Here is a 17,821-nt window from a genome sequence, read left to right on the forward strand (position 1 = left end):
GTGCCCGCCAAAAAGTCTTTTTATATTATAACCTTGGCAACTGATTATTTTCGAATTTATATGCAGTTAAATACAGTATGTTCTTGTTGACATACTTAAATTTACAACTCAAAGTTACACTCTTTTGTTTAATTGCTTATCATAATTTATCTGTAACCCTCATAAAAGAACCTGATTGATCTTGCTAAACAGGTTCTTGTATTTTTGGGTATTAAAGTATGAAATTTCTGCCCTCTAGATCCCGCAAAATTAGCCGTTTATCAATTTCAAAGTTTTTTGTTTATTGTTGTCATGGTAATATCGATTTTACTAAAACCTACATTTTGACAAATTTCAATCCATAGTCAACCATTGGTGAAAATGCTATAGCGATCAGACAAGGATAAAATCCCTTTTTTTTTGTTTAGAGTAACTGACTGTGATGAAGATCTGATTTACTTCCAAGAGGACCTAGACAAACTCCATCAATGGGGCCAACGTAATCAGATGGACTTCAACACTAAAAAGTTTAATTTTTTAAATGTCACTTGTCTATTCAACGATAATAGTTTAAGTGTGACTTTCCTCAAGGCTTTCGAGTGCAGCATTTTATACGTCCGATTCGGTAATTCAGTCAGGGACAATTTTCGCGTGATTTGCTTATGGCTTGATGTACTACCTGATCTCAGTATACATGTACTCTAACAATGATATCACCGCAACTTATATGGAGGAACTTATCAGAGCAAGAGGGCTTATTGGAATGAGGGTGCCTACACAGTAGGGGGGGGGGGGGGGGAGCGCTTACTAGAATAGGGGCGCTTATTAACAGACTAGGATACATTTGATGTGGGGCGTTGATTAGAGAGGCGGCGCTACTTGAAAGGAGGGCGCTAAATCGAATCATTACGGTAAATATACAGATGCTATGGCCGTTTAATTTCACGCTTAGTCCTGTAAAGTTTTAACCTTTGACGAGTACGTTCTTTAACGTAGGTCAAAGTCAACCATTATTCCCCTCCTGCGATGGGAAGTATTACCTGGGCAAGTAGAATTTAAGGAGGAGATTGGCCGCGGTGCATTTGGAAAAGTGTTCAGAGGCATTTACAGAGAGTCACCAGGAATCGAAGTGTTTTACAAATGTAGGACGCAGACGGTTGACTTCAAAGAAGGTCGGACTGTAGCCATTAAAGTCTTAGAAGGTGAGTTCAATTTCACCTCTTGACATCTAAATGATGGATTTTCCATGTTCCTGAAATTAAACGCTGGCTGTATATTAACCATGCAATGTCTTCGCGCTGCCATAGAAACAAAGCAAATATAACCAACCAAAATCATAAAAAAAGAGTAGTGTTATTACTTTCAGTGCCAAAACCTAAGGAAACAATATATTACAGGCTTTGGATTTAGGTCATAGCCATGTTGCTATTTCAGATGTTTAAGCCTTTTGCGGATTTAAAAAACCAAAAACAAAAACATAAAAAAAAAAACAGAACAAACATCTACATCCACGTGCAACTGAGTGACGATCTGATTCCGAGAGATTCCTGGTAATTGTGCTTGTGCCCTTTTAATTCACTGCAGAGTGATTGTACTGGAGATTGAATCATCGAATTATTGAGCTTTGTTAGCGAAGAAAGGATGTTGCGGGAAAAAATGTTGAGTTCGTGGCAGTTTAGTTTTAATTTAATTAAAAGATGCTGTCATTTCCTTTGTTATGATTTTTTTCCGTGAAAAAATGAAAGGGCAGGCATGCAGAATGATTGTTCGTTACATGCTTGTTTTGTCTTGATCGGCAGTCAAAGATTCCTTTATAAAGAAATCAGATTCTTGTATAGGAAATATGTAATAGAATAGAAATTGTACCTTTTTCATCATTAGACAAAACAGACGAAGACGCCAAAGAACAGCTTCTGCAAGAAATTGAGATCATGAAATCAATTGGGTATCACAAGAATGTTGTGAGCATGTTAGGTTGCTGGGTTAACAATGACCCAATCTTTCTGCTGCTAGAGTATGTCCCGTATGGCGATCTGCGACATTGGCTGATAAACAAGAGAAAAAAGGTGAGAGTAAGCTAGGCCAACGCAAGTCGAGAATTAATTATGATTATTATTCATTCAAAATATTTCCCCGATTCTGATTGGCTAAAAGCACACGCATAATCCGCCATAACCAGCTACTGATGACCAAATTTGGAAGAATTTGCCTTTAATGAACCGACGACGTCAAAAGTGCAGCTTTCTTGCAGGTTAATGCACCATTAACCAAAAAGACCTGAGGACGAGGTTGAGTTGTTTTGATTGTGAAATCAAAAATGGCGGACATTTTACTCGTTTCAAGAGTAAGAACTAGGCGAAATAATAGGTAAAAACATGGCAAGAACAGCAAGAAGACAACTAGAAGGGCAACGTGTGCTATATGGAGAATATTTGTGGAGCTGAACAACCCTAAACGTGCACTATCGAAGATGAACTTAACATCGATGGAGGTGAGCATGTTTTAGCTTTGTTTTTAAACTAGGAATTATTTTGAATGAATAATAAAACAATTATTGAATTCGGCTTTCGTATCATATGAAGAATTATGGAGATCGAGGAAGGTGTTATCCGCCTGACCTACGGCTTCGACGGATAGCACCTTCCTCGATCTTCATGATTAACAATTAATGAATGCAGGCTGAGTATCTTTTGAAGAATTATGGAGATCGAGGAGGGTGTTATCCGTCGAGGTCGTAAGCCGAGGTGGATAACACCCTCCGAGATCTCCATAATTCTTCTATGATTCGAAAGCCGAATTCAATAATATTTTTATTATTCATTCAAAATAATTCTTCGTTTAAAAACGAGCTAAACATGCTTATCTCCATCGATCCATCGATGCTAAGTCCATCTTCGATAATGCACGTTTAGGGTTGTTCAACTCCGCAAATATTCTCCAAATAGCAGATGGCGCCCTTCGAGTTGTCTTCTTGCTGTTATTGCCATGTTTGTAGCTAATATTTCGCCTAGTACTTACTCTTGAAACGAGTGAAGTGTCCGTCATTTTTGTTTTCACAACCAAAACAACTCAACCTCGTCCCCAGATTTTCTCAGTTAACGGTGCATTAACCTGCAAGAAAACTGCACTTTTGACGTCATCGGTTCATCAAACACAAAATTCTTCCAAATTTGGTCATCAGTATCTGGTTATGGTGAATTATACGCGTGCTTTTAGCCAATCAGAATCGGGGAAATATTTTGAATGAATAATAACTCATCATAAGATACTGAGCCTCATTCATTAATTGTAAATATGTTCTACTGGAACGTATTCAAAACATAGAGCTGTACATAAAATTTTTAGAACATTGGACAGTCCAGTCTTGTGCGATGTCTCCCAGTCCCCTTACTGATAAATATGGCGGACGGGATTTTATGAATAAGAATACCATAACAGTTAGAGAAATATTGCAATCTTCATCGTACGGGCTATGTAGGGCAACCACTTTGAAATCACGGTAAAAGTACCGTAAGAGATTATTTTTTTTAAATTTTCTTCCAATTCTTTCAACAGAAAAATTATCAGAGGTTCTATGATGACGACTGCGGTAAACGCCCTGCACCGGATAGTATGACAAACCAGCCTTGCATAACAGATGAGTCCAAACTGCCTAAAAGCAACACTACAACAGACACTGAGAGTGATTTAAAGCATGGTTCTCAAGAACTAGTAAGCTGTAATGACTCCTCCAGGCTGGATAAGGCGATGGAAACAGATATCCAAAATGTCCATTTTTATGAAAATGTTTCGTTCGAAAATGACGATGATAAAGGAAGGGGTTCAGCAGATCATCATGTCAAATCTGTTGGACAAAGCTCAGTTTGTGTCCCTGGAAATAGCTCCGAGGAAGACAGCTCACATGGTTCAGAATTCTCGGCTAAAGATGTTCTTTGTTTTGCCTGGCAGATAGGACAAGGGATGGTAAGCTATTATTTTTAGCTCAAGCATCCTAAAATCCGCTCATAGACTGAAATTTAATTATCATAGTGCGTTTTTATATGGAAAGAGAAAAGGTTTCTTTGGAATTTGTTTTAAAGTTAGAAGGATGACTTTTTATTTTGTTGCTGTTATTTAATAAAATGATGTGACCATAATACGGGAATAGCACAAAACCAAGCAAAATACAAGCACTTAAAGAAATAATCTTTCCTACATCTTGGGAAGAGGTGGAGTGCAAATACGATATGTAAAACAGCTTTTGTTCTCACATTTTCCTTCTAAGTGGTAGGGGATAGTTAAATCAAGGATCATTGAAGTGACTTGACTCTTGAGTTGGCCATCGCGGTGTCGTTTAAGCCCCTAATTGAGCAAATTTTTTAAGCACGAAATAAGATAAATAAGATTTTTAATATCTTAATTATGATCCAGTGAAACAAAATCTTACTCAGTTGACCTGATTTTGTTTTGTTGGGGGAGGATGAGAGAAGCTATGATGGTTAAAACAATTTTTGCACCTCTGTCCAACACACAGAATTCCTCGTGAAATACAGGAATAACTCCGATGGGCCAAGTGCAATAAATACACTATACTACTTAACAGATAAAAGAAATACATTTTCCCCTTCTGTAAAGACCTTTTCGATTGAAGTTTGTTTGATGGCTGTCGCATTCACTATGGTACGGAGGCATAATAAAGTCAAGTAAAATTATTTTTGCAAAATTGCTTGGGGAAAAATACAAGGAAATGAGGTTTTAACACCAATTGCTTGGGGAAAAATACAAGGAAATGAGGTATTAACACCATTTGACCATTCACTTTTAATCTTCACAGCATAAGATCTCGGTACGCACAAAAGGATCACATTACTGCACAATAGTTAGGTATTCTTGTGTTCAGTGAGGCGCAATTCAGCCAAATTTCCCAATAAAGGGAGATGTAAAGAATCAACCATAAGAGGACACAGAAAAATCTGAGCCCCAGATGGGATTCGAACCCACGACCCTCCGTGTTCTAGATCGGATGCTCTAACCTCTGAGCTACTGAGGACTCGTTGGCGAGCAAGGGTCATTTTTGTGGGTTGGACTTGCGAACCGCATCTCGCAGTCACACAGTCCATCACAAGCAACACATTAAGGCTTAACTGTATCACACAGTCACATTAATAGTAAGAAATGTCTCACTCATGAAGGAGCCTCCAACCAAAGAATCAACCATAAGAGGACACAGAAAAAATCTGAGCCCCAGATGGAGGGTCACGGAGGGTCGTGGGTTCGAATCCCATCTGGGGCTCAGATTTTTTCTGTGTCCTCTTATGGTTGATTCTTTACATCTCCCTTTATTTTCCTTTAAATATTAATATCAGTGGCATAGGTTGGTTGGTATTAATGTGACTTCGAGTTGTCTTCTTGCTGTTATTGCCATGTTTGTAGCTAATATTTCGCCTAGTACTTACTCTTGAAACGAGTGAAGTGTCCGTCATTTTTGTTTTCACAACCAAAACAACTCAACCTCGTCCCCAGATTTTCTCAGTTAACGGTGCATTAACCTGCAAGAAAACTGCACTTTTGACGTCATCGGTTCATCAAACACAAAATTCTTCCAAATTTGGTCATCAGTATCTGGTTATGGTGAATTATACGCGTGCTTTTAGCCAATCAGAATCGGGGAAATATTTTGAATGAATAATAACTCATCATAAGATACTGAGCCTCATTCATTAATTGTAAATATGTTCTACTGGAACGTATTCAAAACATAGAGCTGTACATAAAATTTTTAGAACATTGGACAGTCCAGTCTTGTGCGATGTCTCCCAGTCCCCTTACTGATAAATATGGCGGACGGGATTTTATGAATAAGAATACCATAACAGTTAGAGAAATATTGCAATCTTCATCGTACGGGCTATGTAGGGCAACCACTTTGAAATCACGGTAAAAGTACCGTAAGAGATAATTTTTTTTAAATTTTCTTCCAATTCTTTCAACAGAAAAATTATCAGAGGTTCTATGATGACGACTGCGGTAAACGCCCTGCACCGGATAGTATGACAAACCAGCCTTGCGTAACAGATGAGTCCAAACTGCCTAAAAGCAACACTACAACAGACACTGAGAGTGATTTAAAGCATGGTTCTCAAGAACTAGTAAGCTGTAATGACTCCTCCAGGCTGGATAAGGCGATGGAAACAGATATCCAAAATGTCCATTTTTATGAAAATGTTTCGTTCGAAAATGACGATGATAAAGGAAGGGGTTCAGCAGATCATCATGTCAAATCTGTTGGACAAAGCTCAGTTTGTGTCCCTGGAAATAGCTCCGAGGAAGACAGCTCACATGGTTCAGAATTCTCGGCTAAAGATGTTCTTTGTTTTGCCTGGCAGATAGGACAAGGGATGGTAAGCTATTATTTTTAGCTCAAGCATCCTAAAATCCGCTCATAGACTGAAATTTAATTATCATAGTGCGTTTTTATATGGAAAGAGAAAAGGTTTCTTTGGAATTTGTTTTAAAGTTAGAAGGATGACTTTTTATTTTGTTGCTGTTATTTAATAAAATGATGTGACCATAATACGGGAATAGCACAAAACCAAGCAAAATACAAGCACTTAAAGAAATAATCTTTCCTACATCTTGGGAAGAGGTGGAGTGCAAATACGATATGTAAAACAGCTTTTGTTCTCACATTTTCCTTCTAAGTGGTAGGGGATAGTTAAATCAAGGATCATTGAAGTGACTTGACTCTTGAGTTGGCCATCGCGGTGTCGTTTAAGCCCCTAATTGAGCAAATTTTTTAAGCACGAAATAAGATAAATAAGTTTTTTAATATCTTAATTATGATCCAGTGAAACAAAATCTTACTCAGTTGACCTGATTTTGTTTTGTTGGGGGAGGATGAGAGAAGCTATGATGGTTAAAACAATTTTGCACCTCTGTCCAACACACAGAATTCCTCGTGAAATACAGGAATAACTCCGATGGGCCAAGTGCAATAAATACACTATACTACTTAACAGATAAAAGAAATACATTTTCCCCTTCTGTAAAGACCTTTTCGATTGAAGTTTGTTTGATGGCTGTCGCATTCACTATGGTACGGAGGCATAATAAAGTCAAGTAAAATTATTTTTGCAAAATTGCTTGGGGAAAAATACAAGGAAATGAGGTTTTAACACCAATTGCTTGGGGAAAAATACAAGGAAATGAGGTATTAACACCATTTGACCATTCACTTTTAATCTTCACAGCATAAGATCTCGGTACGCACAAAAGGATCACATTACTGCACAATAGTTAGGTATTCCTGTGTTCAGTGAGGCGCAATTCAGCCAAATTTCCCAATAAAGGGAGATGTAAAGAATCAACCATAAGAGGACACAGAAAAATCTGAGCCCCAGATGGGATTCGAACCCACGACCCTCCGTGTTCTAGATCGGATGCTCTAACCTCTGAGCTACTGAGGACTCGTTGGCGAGCAAGGGTCATTTTTGTGGGTTGGACTTGCGAACCGCATCTCGCAGTCACACAGTCCATCACAAGCAACACATTAAGGCTTAACTGTATCACACAGTCACATTAATAGTAAGAAATGTCTCACTCATGAAGGAGCCTCCAACCAAAGAATCAACCATAAGAGGACACAGAAAAAATCTGAGCCCCAGATGGAGGGTCACGGAGGGTCGTGGGTTCGAATCCCATCTGGGGCTCAGATTTTTTCTGTGTCCTCTTATGGTTGATTCTTTACATCTCCCTTTATTTTCCTTTAAATATTAATATCAGTGGCATAGGTTGGTTGGTTGGAGGCTCCGTCATGAGTGAGACATTTCTTACTATTAATGTGACTGTGTGATACAGTTAAGCCTTAATGTGTTGCTTGTGATGGACTGTGTGACTGCGAGATGCGGTTCGCAAGTCCAACCCACAAAAATGACCCTTGCTCGCCAACGAGTCCTCAGTAGCTCAGAGGTTAGAGCATCCGATCTAGAACACGGAGGGTCGTGGGTTCGAATCCCATCTGGGGCTCAGATTTTTTCTGTGTCCTCTTATGGTTGATTCTTTACATCTCCCTTTATTTTCCTTTAAATATTAATATCAGTGGCATAAATTTCCCAATGTGATGAAAATTACGTGTGGCCGACTGTCCTAGTTGTTGTGAAGGTTGAATTCAATGCTAACGTTATGGGGAGTTGATATAACAATACTAATATTTATTATCTTTTTGTTTCCAATCACAGAGTTTCTTGTCAAGTGAAGGATTTGTCCATCGCGATTTAGCAGCTCGAAATATACTTCTTGGTGAGGATAGAAAGGTGAAAATATCTGACTTTGGTTTGATGCGACAAGTTGATCAGGAGGTTTACAAACTGAAGAAAGGGAAAAAAATACCATACAAGTGGATGGCACCCGAGGCGATCTTTGAAAGTGAATATACAACCCAAAGCGACGTGTAAGTGTTATAGAGTACAGCTGGATGTAGGGTCGTGATTTGCGACTAATGGGTAGCTATGTCATTGGTAGGAATATGATGACGTGGAAAACAAGAAATTAGCTGAATGAATTTTGACGTTGCCATGTTCCCACCAATGACTAGGCTCCAACCTTCCCTAGAAAAACCAAACACAACACACGATCCCCAGATTCTAGGTCTAACACTCTAAACATCATCTTCTCTATCTCCTTACGGCGGCCAATCTATCTACCAGTTATCAATTCAGTTGATAAAACCAAATCTAAATCATAAAAATCTGCTCATAGCGGAATTAAGACGACTAAAGATTAGTTTTAAAGATATTCACGATTCCTCAACTACTCCTACATTTAACTTAATAAATTTTCATGTTGCCATGTTCGCACCCATACACCGAATGCAAATATGGCCGATCTCTCGATCGGCCCGGGTCTAGTTGCGCGAAAGCGAGGCTAGTGCGGCCTCGAGAGTTTTGTTATTGACTGCGCGTCTTAGCGACTCAGTCGATCAATATGGTTTCCTTCGAGTTGTTACGTGCTTAAGAGCCATCAAAGAGGAGATTTAACTCCAGAAGAGACGAAAGTTGATTATGTTCGTTTTGCCAAGGTTCTTTACGAAGAAAGAAATGGATTCAAGCGATTCGGCGTGGCGAATGGAGGCACTTTTCTGTCACGGAGTTAAAAGAACGAAAGTGTGCTCGCTTCACTTCAGAAGAGAAGACTCACGAAACTATTAGAATGGGTGAATAAATGAAAAATTCATGTTTTAAGTTTGCTTTGTCCGTTCTCTTACCAAGGAAAGGTAAATATCTTCGAGAACGAGTGATTCCGCCGTCGCGACTTACCAATCTTTAGGCGCTCTCAGGGACACGACGACAGACAACAAGGCCGAATGTTTTCACAGTCTTCACGATCCTGTGTTCAAGAGTTTGAGCAGTGCCATAAAAGAAGCAATTTTTGGAAAATCGCTTTAAGTTTATCTCTAAACCATTTGACGAGTTGCTAAAATAGATCACGCGCAAGGCCAAATACAATGCTCGAATACTTGCACGCTCTTTCTTTGCCAGAACCTTTTTCCTTCTTCTTACTTTCTTAGTTGGCAACGGTTCCTCTGTTAGTTTTTTCAGTGCACTTTGGTCAAGGACTGTTCTTGAAATACGTCTCTTTCTTAAATAGTTTCACAGGCCACGCTTGTAGGATTAACAGGCGATTGTTATCGTTGTTGTTATATTTTAATGCAGCTGTTTTCAGCGTGAAATCTAAAAGATCTTACAGTCCACAGCGGATGCTCCCGTTCCTGAGAATGTTTACCTTTTGTTGGATAAATGCAAACATCTTGGAACAGCACTATCTCTCGAGAAAATTATTTCATTCAAATACTTTCGCGAGTCCTCCCATCTAAAGCAAGTGAAGCAAGCACACTTTTGCTGTAAACTGCTTCCCATCGCCGTGCCGAATCGCATGAATCCTTAACTTTTTTTGTGAAGAGATCTCGGGAAAGTAAAGGCTATTCCAGCTAGAGTAAAATCTTCTTTTTGGTGGCCCTCAGGCATGCAACAACTCGAAGCAAACCATATCGATCGACTCAATTGCTAAGACGCGCAGTCAAAACAAAACTCTTGAGGCCACACTAGCTTCGCTTTTCGCAACTAGACCCGGGCCGGCCGAAAGGTCCGCCATATTTGCATTCGGTGTATGGCAAAGCTCCAACCTCCCATATAACAGCCAAACACAACTTACAATCCCCAGACTCGCTCTGACAAAAGGCTACCGCTAAAAACGTCAGCTTCTCTATCTCCATACAGTGGCCAATCTACCAGTTATTAAAGACATTTATTATCCTACTTTCTGAAGAATTATCTAAGTCTTTGTCAGTGAAAATAATGTTTACATACCTGTAAATAAAAAAGCTGTGCACTTGCAACGTCAGGACGTTAATACCAGGCTTTTCTGAAGACCTGGACGAAGCTGACGTCATGTTCGTAAGACAGAAATCATCGATATGGAACTAAGCAGACTGTGAATGGACGTCGTCGCTTTTCTAGAGACGAGGCTGTCAGATTCAGGATCTGTCATGGAAAGAAATGTCCTCTTTTTCTGGCAAAGGAAATCACCAGATGAGACCAGGGAACATGGCGTTGGTTTTTACGGTCAGCAATACCCTGCTGGGATCCATCGCCTCATCTGCAGATGGAAGCGAAAGAATTTTCTCGCTACAGCTCCACTCATCGGTGGTTTTGTTATCTCTGATCAGTGCCCATGCCCCGATTCTGTCATCCCCCAGGAGAAGCGAAGGATAAATTATACCACGAACTGGCAATCACCATCAAGGGAATCACTGAGAAAGAGTTACCAACTGATCATTCTCGATGACTTCAACGCCAGAGTTGGTGCTGATCAAAGGTCATGGCCCACTTGCTCGGGTCATTTCGGCATTGGGAAGATGAGCGAAAACAGCCAAGGCCTTCTGGAGCTATGCCTTCATCACAGACTCTGTTTCAGGAACGCGTTCTTCAATAACAAGCCCCAACACAGTCTCCTGGAGACACCCAAGATCTAAGCACCGGCACCAGTTTGACCTGATTCTCACCAGACGCCAGTAATCGGAGTGCTGAATGCGAGACGAATCCAGGCGCGCACAATGGTAACGCATGTGATTGATGGGAAAACTTTAATGCTGCCTTCTCCATTTTCGGTAGGAAGACCAACAAGACTGCTGACTGGTTTGACTCCCACACCGAGGAGATGACACTAGCCAGTGAGGAAAAGAAGAGAGTCCTGGCAGCATACAAAGCCTGTCCCACTGAACAAAACCTGCAGGCCCTCCGAACCGCTCGCAGCAAACACCGCACGAAAAATTTGATTTGAACCAAATTTACTCGTTGCAAATTTGGTGCAAAAAAGTGCACACTACGGTTAAAGCAAGTGCAAAGATAGTAAATGCTGCATTTTCCCTCGAATTTACAACCCCATGTAAACTGCCATGCAAATGCGGTATATTTACCATCTTTGTATTTCATTTCCCACTAGTTTTCACTTTTTTGCACCATATTTGCCCCGAGGTAAATTTTTGTAAATCCAATTTTTCGTGCAGTGAAAGTTCAGCAGACCGCCAGGAGGTGTACAAACGACTACTGGCTTAAACTTTGCCGTCAGATACGGTCAGCAGCTGATACAGGCAAAATCAAGGAGATCTATGATCGGTATTAAGCAAGCTTCATGTCCAACAAAGAAGACAGCTGCCCTTCTGAAGTCCGCCACAGGCGAGCTCATCCCAGATCGGGCGAAGCAGATGAAACGCTAGGCGCAGCAGTACTCAGAGTTATACTCTAGAGAGATTCTGGTAACAGAAAAAGCACTGAACGTCATCAAGTGCCTTCCTGTGTTGCAGGAGCTTCACAGTGATCCAGCCCTTGAAGTATTAAACAAGAATCTTGACTTGAATCTTGAACCTTGACTCTGGCAAAGTACCTGGAAATGAAATCATCCCTACCGAAGTCCTAAAGTGCGGCAAAGGAATCATTATCAACCTGTGAGCTGCATGAAATGCTTTGTCCCTGAATTACCACAGGACACGAGGGATGCAAACATCCTCATCCTGTAGAAAGACGATGACAATGACTGCAATAACCATCTGCATCTCTCTTCTTAGCGTCACAGGGAAGCTTTTCGCCCAAATGCATTAAAGAGGCTCCAGGTTTTGGGGGAGAGATTCTACACAGAATTGCAATGTGGCTTCCAAGCCAACAGATCAACCATTGATATGGTGTTCTCCATCCGACAGCTGCAGGGGAAGTGCAGGGCACTTCGGTAACCACTCTTCGTAGCATTCATAGACCTCACGAAGGCTTTTTACCTGGTAAGCAGAGACGGCCAATTTAAAATTCTGCCCAAGATCGGATGTCCACCCAGGCTCCTCAGCACCATTAGATCTTTCCGCGAGGACTTGAAGGGCACTGTGGTCTTTGACGGTTCAACATCAGACCCCTTCAACATTCGAAGTGAAGTGAAGTAGGGATGCGTCCTCGCCACGACCTTACGCTTTCCTGCTGAAACAAGCCTTTGGAGATGCAGCAGAGGGAATCTACCTCCAGACCGGATCAGACGGAAAGCTCTGCAACCTCTCCAGACTAATAGCAAAGTCTAAAGTCCAAATGAAATATCTGCGGGATCTCCTATTTGCCCACGATGCAGCCATCACCGCCCACTCAGCCAAAGACCTTCAGAAAGTCATGAGCCGTTTCAGGAAGGTATATCAAAATTTTGAGCTGAAAATCAGCCTGTAGAAAACGTAGGTCATGGCTCAGGATGTGGACTCACCTCCAAACATTACAACCTTGGAGCATGAACTGGAGTTTTTACATGACTTCGTTTACCGGTACTTTGGCTCGACAATCTCTGATGATCTCTGGACTCCGAGCTAAACAGACGCATCGGCAAGGCTGCCACTACCATTTCCAGCCTGACCAAGAGAGTATGGTCCAACAAGAAGCTGACGCAAAATACCAAAATCCAGGTCTACAGAGCCTATGTTTTGAGCACGCTGCTGTACGGCAGCGAGTCCTTGACCACACCTGCTCACTGTGCGGGAAGGAATGTCATTCCCGAATAGGTTTTTTCAGCCACAAAAGGCGCTGTTCGAGAACAACCAATGAGAGCGCGACATAACAGTCTTTCGAGATTGTCGGATATGCCAATGAAATGAAAAGAAATTGACGATCTTATTTAAGCGCGAATGTTAAAAACTAAGATCACTGAGAAAACCAAATGCAAACAAACATCATATTCTAGAAAAATACAATTCTGCACGGTTAAACAGGTGTCTGGTTGAATGTTTAAGTGTTAAATACTCGGCAAAGGCTAATTTTCGTCGATGCTGAACAAGTCTCTGGGCACAAACAGTTGTTTCTTACTAATGGCACCGCAATTAGCACCCTAGCTTGTTTCGTTGGAATGGTTAAGTAGTAGTATTTCTTTTTTTTATTATTTCTGACTTATGATTTTTTATAATTTATAATTTGCTTATATATTTATTTTGGAAACTACATGAAACATTTAATCTTTAGCGCAGTAAAATATATATTTCCAGGTGGTCGTTTGGAGTTCTCCTTTGGGAGCTTTGCACAATGGGTAAGATTATGACGGAAAAATTTTAAACATTTTGTAAACAAGACTTCTCATGAAAGTCTCCTAGGAGGATCCGGATCTTGACACTTTGAGATTCTGTTTTGTGAGTTTTCTTCCCTTGACGTGTCTTGTCTAGGTATTCACAGGAGGTCACAATTGTCTCTTTTGATACTAAGAGTGGGTTGAGCTAAGACTTTAAGCAGTCTAAAATATCGTATGGTACTGACTTGTGATTAAGGAGTGTAACTTTGCCAAACAGAATATAGCTTTGTGTCTAGTCAGAAGCACACTTCTGGAATAATGTAAGTACATTTACAAAACTAAATCATTTTACACTTACAATTCTTTAACAATTCAGGTGGAAACCCCTATCCCGGAATAAACGACAAAGATCTGTACGGGCTAATCAAGGCAGGATATCGAATGGAAAAGCCAGATACTTGTACTGACGAACTGTAAGTAAGAGTTTAAATGATAAATACGATCAGTGAGTGCGGGTATAGTTTAGCCAATGTAAGCGGCGAAAAAGTAACTCGAGCCTTCAGAGAAGCCTGAAAAGATATTGGACTCTGAGAAATTTAAGCTTTTTTATAGCCTGCGCACGGGATACGTGTATTTATTATTTCCTAATAAGATATTTACGGAACAAGGATCAACGAATGTCGTTGAAGACAAACACCATCACCATCGACAACAACAACAACATGTTTATTTACCTCATACAATAGATTTTTACTTTCCCTTTACCTTTTTCTTTGCCCTTTACAACTCCACCCAGAATATGGATCAATTCTTAAGAATGAAGATGGAAGTATCGAGGGCTTTACAAAGTAACTTTCACATCTCCCATAATAAACTTGTTTTTTCGAAAAAAAAAAACTTTGCAAAGCCTTTTTTTTAAATTTGTCATAAGCTAGAAGGGTAAGGGAAAATTTCCTCACAAAGATGACTGTATTAGCTATAAAGGTACAAGTTGTGTATTAACACTGATAAATAAGATGAAAACGTATTTGAGATGGGAAGCGTATCATACTGTACGCATGCACTCATCATCACTCATTCCAATAAAAAAAATATAAAATAAAGGTTCCAAGTAGGGGCCTATCTAATTTGACCCTCTTGGCAGGTACCGCACGGCCCCTTATAATCATTGTCTTAGATTTCAGCTGGTGTTGGACTGTTGGAAGGAAGATCCTCGTAAACGGCCAACCTTTGATCAGGCCACGAAGATACTGGAGAAGATGATGATGGTGGGAAATACATATCTAAATCTTGATTTGGTAGATGAGTCAAAGGCGTGTTACAAGGAGCATGTTAGTGAAGATAAAACCACTGATACAGACACAGAGGATAGAATCGTCAAAAATCCAACTCTGTCTCAACCGCTCTTACCAGAAAACTGAAACTTGTTCCGAAAAAGGTCATAAAACTAGACATAAATAATTTAAGATTAGTAGATATCACACACAACTTTTTAATAAGCCATTTAAGGCATTCAAGAAAGAAACTTATGTTTACGCTAAGTTTTGAACTTTAATGGAGGCAGCGTGGACGGGTAGTCGGAAGAGGGTCTGAAGGAGGTTTAAGTTAAGCCATGAAACACTAAGCATTGGACACTGAACTGTGGTATATCCTGTCATATTGTTCATTCGCTCTTTTTCTACAATTAGTGAGAAAATTTTTTACTGTTTTAAATCACTTACGGTTTCTAAAAGGTGATCCATTCCTAAAACGCTGGCAAGATACTAAAAAGATATTTTTAAAATGTGGCGCCTCTAATCGTCGACCATCGAAAAAACTAAAATGTTACTCTCAGTCATCGAAAAAGAAATATTTCTAACCATTAGCCGTCGATACCAAGCCAAGCCACCCTATCTTCCCCTCCCCTCTGACCACCCGTCGGAGTTGTTCAACAGCAGTTCCAATGGGAGTAAGTAGCATCCCCGACCACGCTTGTAAATATAGTAGACAACTGGCCTGCCTTCTGCCAGTTGGGATTTAAACCTTGCTTTTAATTAATGATTATAAATGCGGGATAACAACACTTAATTGCTTGCTCCAACATAGTATTTGAGTTATTAGTACGTGTCCCAAATACAAAGGTATGCGTTGTGACTTTCGATATCTGGTGCGGGTACAAGAAACATAGAAAAAGCTAGGGGAATGGCCATCTTGTTGGCTAGAATTATACAAGGATTAAGCCTATTCATTTAATATTAATATACTTTCTGTAGCTAATATCAACTGAAAATCCTTAATCTGTTGTGGTCTATGTTAAGAAAGTGCTATAAACTGCTCATAGCTTGCATATCCGCTGAGCTTACGAGAAAAGAAAATTAAAAAATAACTAAAGGTTCTCCTAATGGTAATGGCTGGATAGCAGATATCATTCAAAACATCTAAGGCATCATTTGCTTGATTCTCCAACCAGTTTTCCAACTCTACCAGATAACGATTCACTGAGTAGCGACCTGTTTGGTTTTCGTTTTGAGCTTCCGTGATGTTATTCTGTCTTCTCCGTGAAAGTTTGTCAGAGTGGAGATGCCTTGTCAAATGAGAGCTGTTTCCTTCTTCTCCGGAAGAAAGATAGCATTTAGCGTCTGAGAAAATTTTTCTCGTTTCTTCACATTTAGAAAAACACGGAATATAGTTCAAAGCAAAAAGAATCAGATAAGCTGAATTTTGATTGGGAAGCAGGAAAGAGCCTTAACAATTAACGATCGTTCTTAATGTGTAATTACATCATGTAGTTTCCTTTTGTCCATCAGCTTGTTAGAAATGTTCGCCATTGCAGAAATTAATGATTAAAGTGATGCTATTTACTTGACTCACTATATTTTCAATGAGTGATTTGTTTAACACATCGACAAACCAGAAGCAGGTTATATTATTCTCTCGGCTACGAATCGCATCGCATGTACAAGGGCCGACTATTTCTCCTTAAAATAGGACGAATAGCAAGCAAACCAGGCAATAAATTTACTGGGCCAAAAAATAAGGAATTTTGAAGGAAGTGTTTAAGCTTAAGTCATTGTCTCCCACTAAGGGACGGACAATTAGAAAACTTATGGGGGGGGGGGGGGGGGCGAAGTACCAAAAAAAATATTCGCGCAAGGGAAAATTAAATGAAAAAAAATTCATGCACGCCAATTAACCCTAAAAATATTCATGCTATGGCCTAAAAACAGTTCATACAAGGAATTTGATAATGAAAAAAATTCCTGCAGCTCGAAAATTCCCCTCCCCCCCCATAACTTTTCTAATGGTCCGTCTCTAAGGAGGGCATGAGGAGTTTACCTCACCTTGTTTTAATTGTTGATTGACAGGATCCAATAGTGGATGTTGAACATTACCCTTTGTAACTAGATCTATTTCGTTTCCTTTAGTGGTTTTCAACTGATAAAACCTCATTTATCTTTCCCCTCCCCCATTCATACATGCATACGTAGGGAAGGGATCTGCAGTCAAACAATAAACCAACTCATCAGAGAAAATTTTTTTCATTTACAGAAAAATATTGTCTACTTCACCTTTATGTTTCGTTAGTGTGTTGCTATCGTATATAGCAATAGGGGCGGTAAAGATTTTTTTTCTTGTTTGTGAAGCAGCTAATGGATGCACGCGCTATTGGGGATAATTCTACTGAAATAGCCAAGAGTTGTTTACTTACTGTATGATCTGTTGTTGACTGAAAGAAAAAGGTCTTATTGTTGTTTATTTTAATAGAATCATCTACACAAAATAACAGAGAGGATACAAACAACTAGGCTCTACCGATTATAAGTAGACAAATGAATTGGATTAAACTTTAATTAACACGACCAATTCGAGAACTCACAAATAAAGTTAGCATTCAAATTTAGATAGTTTAAATCAAAATGAGAAATGTTCATTCTGAGAGCTGATTACCGTTGAGTGCTTTGGGTTAGTTTCCCGGCCTTGTTGTGTTGTGGTTATTGTATGACTTTTTATATTTTTTTATTGTTATTTATGTTATTATTATTATTATTATTATTATTATTATTATTATTATTATCATTTTCTTTTTTTTTTAGCCGCAGCTTGTTCTTAGCTTTATTCTTCTTTGTTATCATTTTTCTTATCTCGTTCTCGTAGTCTGTTGTCACAAAGTCGAACATAATTAACACTTGTTATTAACGTTTTTTTTTTCTTGGTAAGAGGCGTATTTTCCCTAGAAAGCCAATCTGATTTAAGCCTGACTCACCGCATGCTACAAACCAAGTTGTTTTTGTTATTATTGTTTTTT

General features: G+C 39.6%; 1 protein-coding gene and 3 non-coding genes across 4 annotated transcripts in view; 2 read left to right on the top strand and 2 right to left on the bottom strand.

Annotated features, from left to right (window-relative positions):
• Positions 1-14,957, top strand: part of LOC140936684 (uncharacterized) — a 34,797-nt gene extending 19,840 nt beyond the window's left edge. The window contains exons 7-13 of the mRNA XM_073386174.1: positions 976-1,181; positions 1,861-2,045; positions 3,535-3,942; positions 8,196-8,407; positions 13,517-13,557; positions 13,913-14,009; positions 14,714-14,957. Of these exons, the coding sequence (XP_073242275.1) occupies positions 976-1,181; positions 1,861-2,045; positions 3,535-3,942; positions 8,196-8,407; positions 13,517-13,557; positions 13,913-14,009; positions 14,714-14,957 (1,393 nt within the window). The remainder of the gene's footprint in view (positions 1-975; positions 1,182-1,860; positions 2,046-3,534; positions 3,943-8,195; positions 8,408-13,516; positions 13,558-13,912; positions 14,010-14,713) is intronic.
• Positions 4,935-5,008, bottom strand: Trnas-aga (transfer RNA serine (anticodon AGA)). The gene has a single exon. It is a non-coding gene; the product is annotated as a tRNA-Ser (tRNA).
• Trnas-aga (transfer RNA serine (anticodon AGA)) lies at positions 7,351-7,424 on the bottom strand. The gene has a single exon. It is a non-coding gene; the product is annotated as a tRNA-Ser (tRNA).
• On the top strand, positions 7,910-7,983 carry Trnas-aga (transfer RNA serine (anticodon AGA)). The gene has a single exon. It is a non-coding gene; the product is annotated as a tRNA-Ser (tRNA).
• Positions 14,958-17,821: the final 2,864 nt, after the last annotated feature.

This window comes from Porites lutea, chromosome 5 (assembly GCF_958299795.1).
Source record: "Porites lutea chromosome 5, jaPorLute2.1, whole genome shotgun sequence".
NCBI lineage: Eukaryota > Metazoa > Cnidaria > Anthozoa > Scleractinia > Poritidae > Porites > Porites lutea.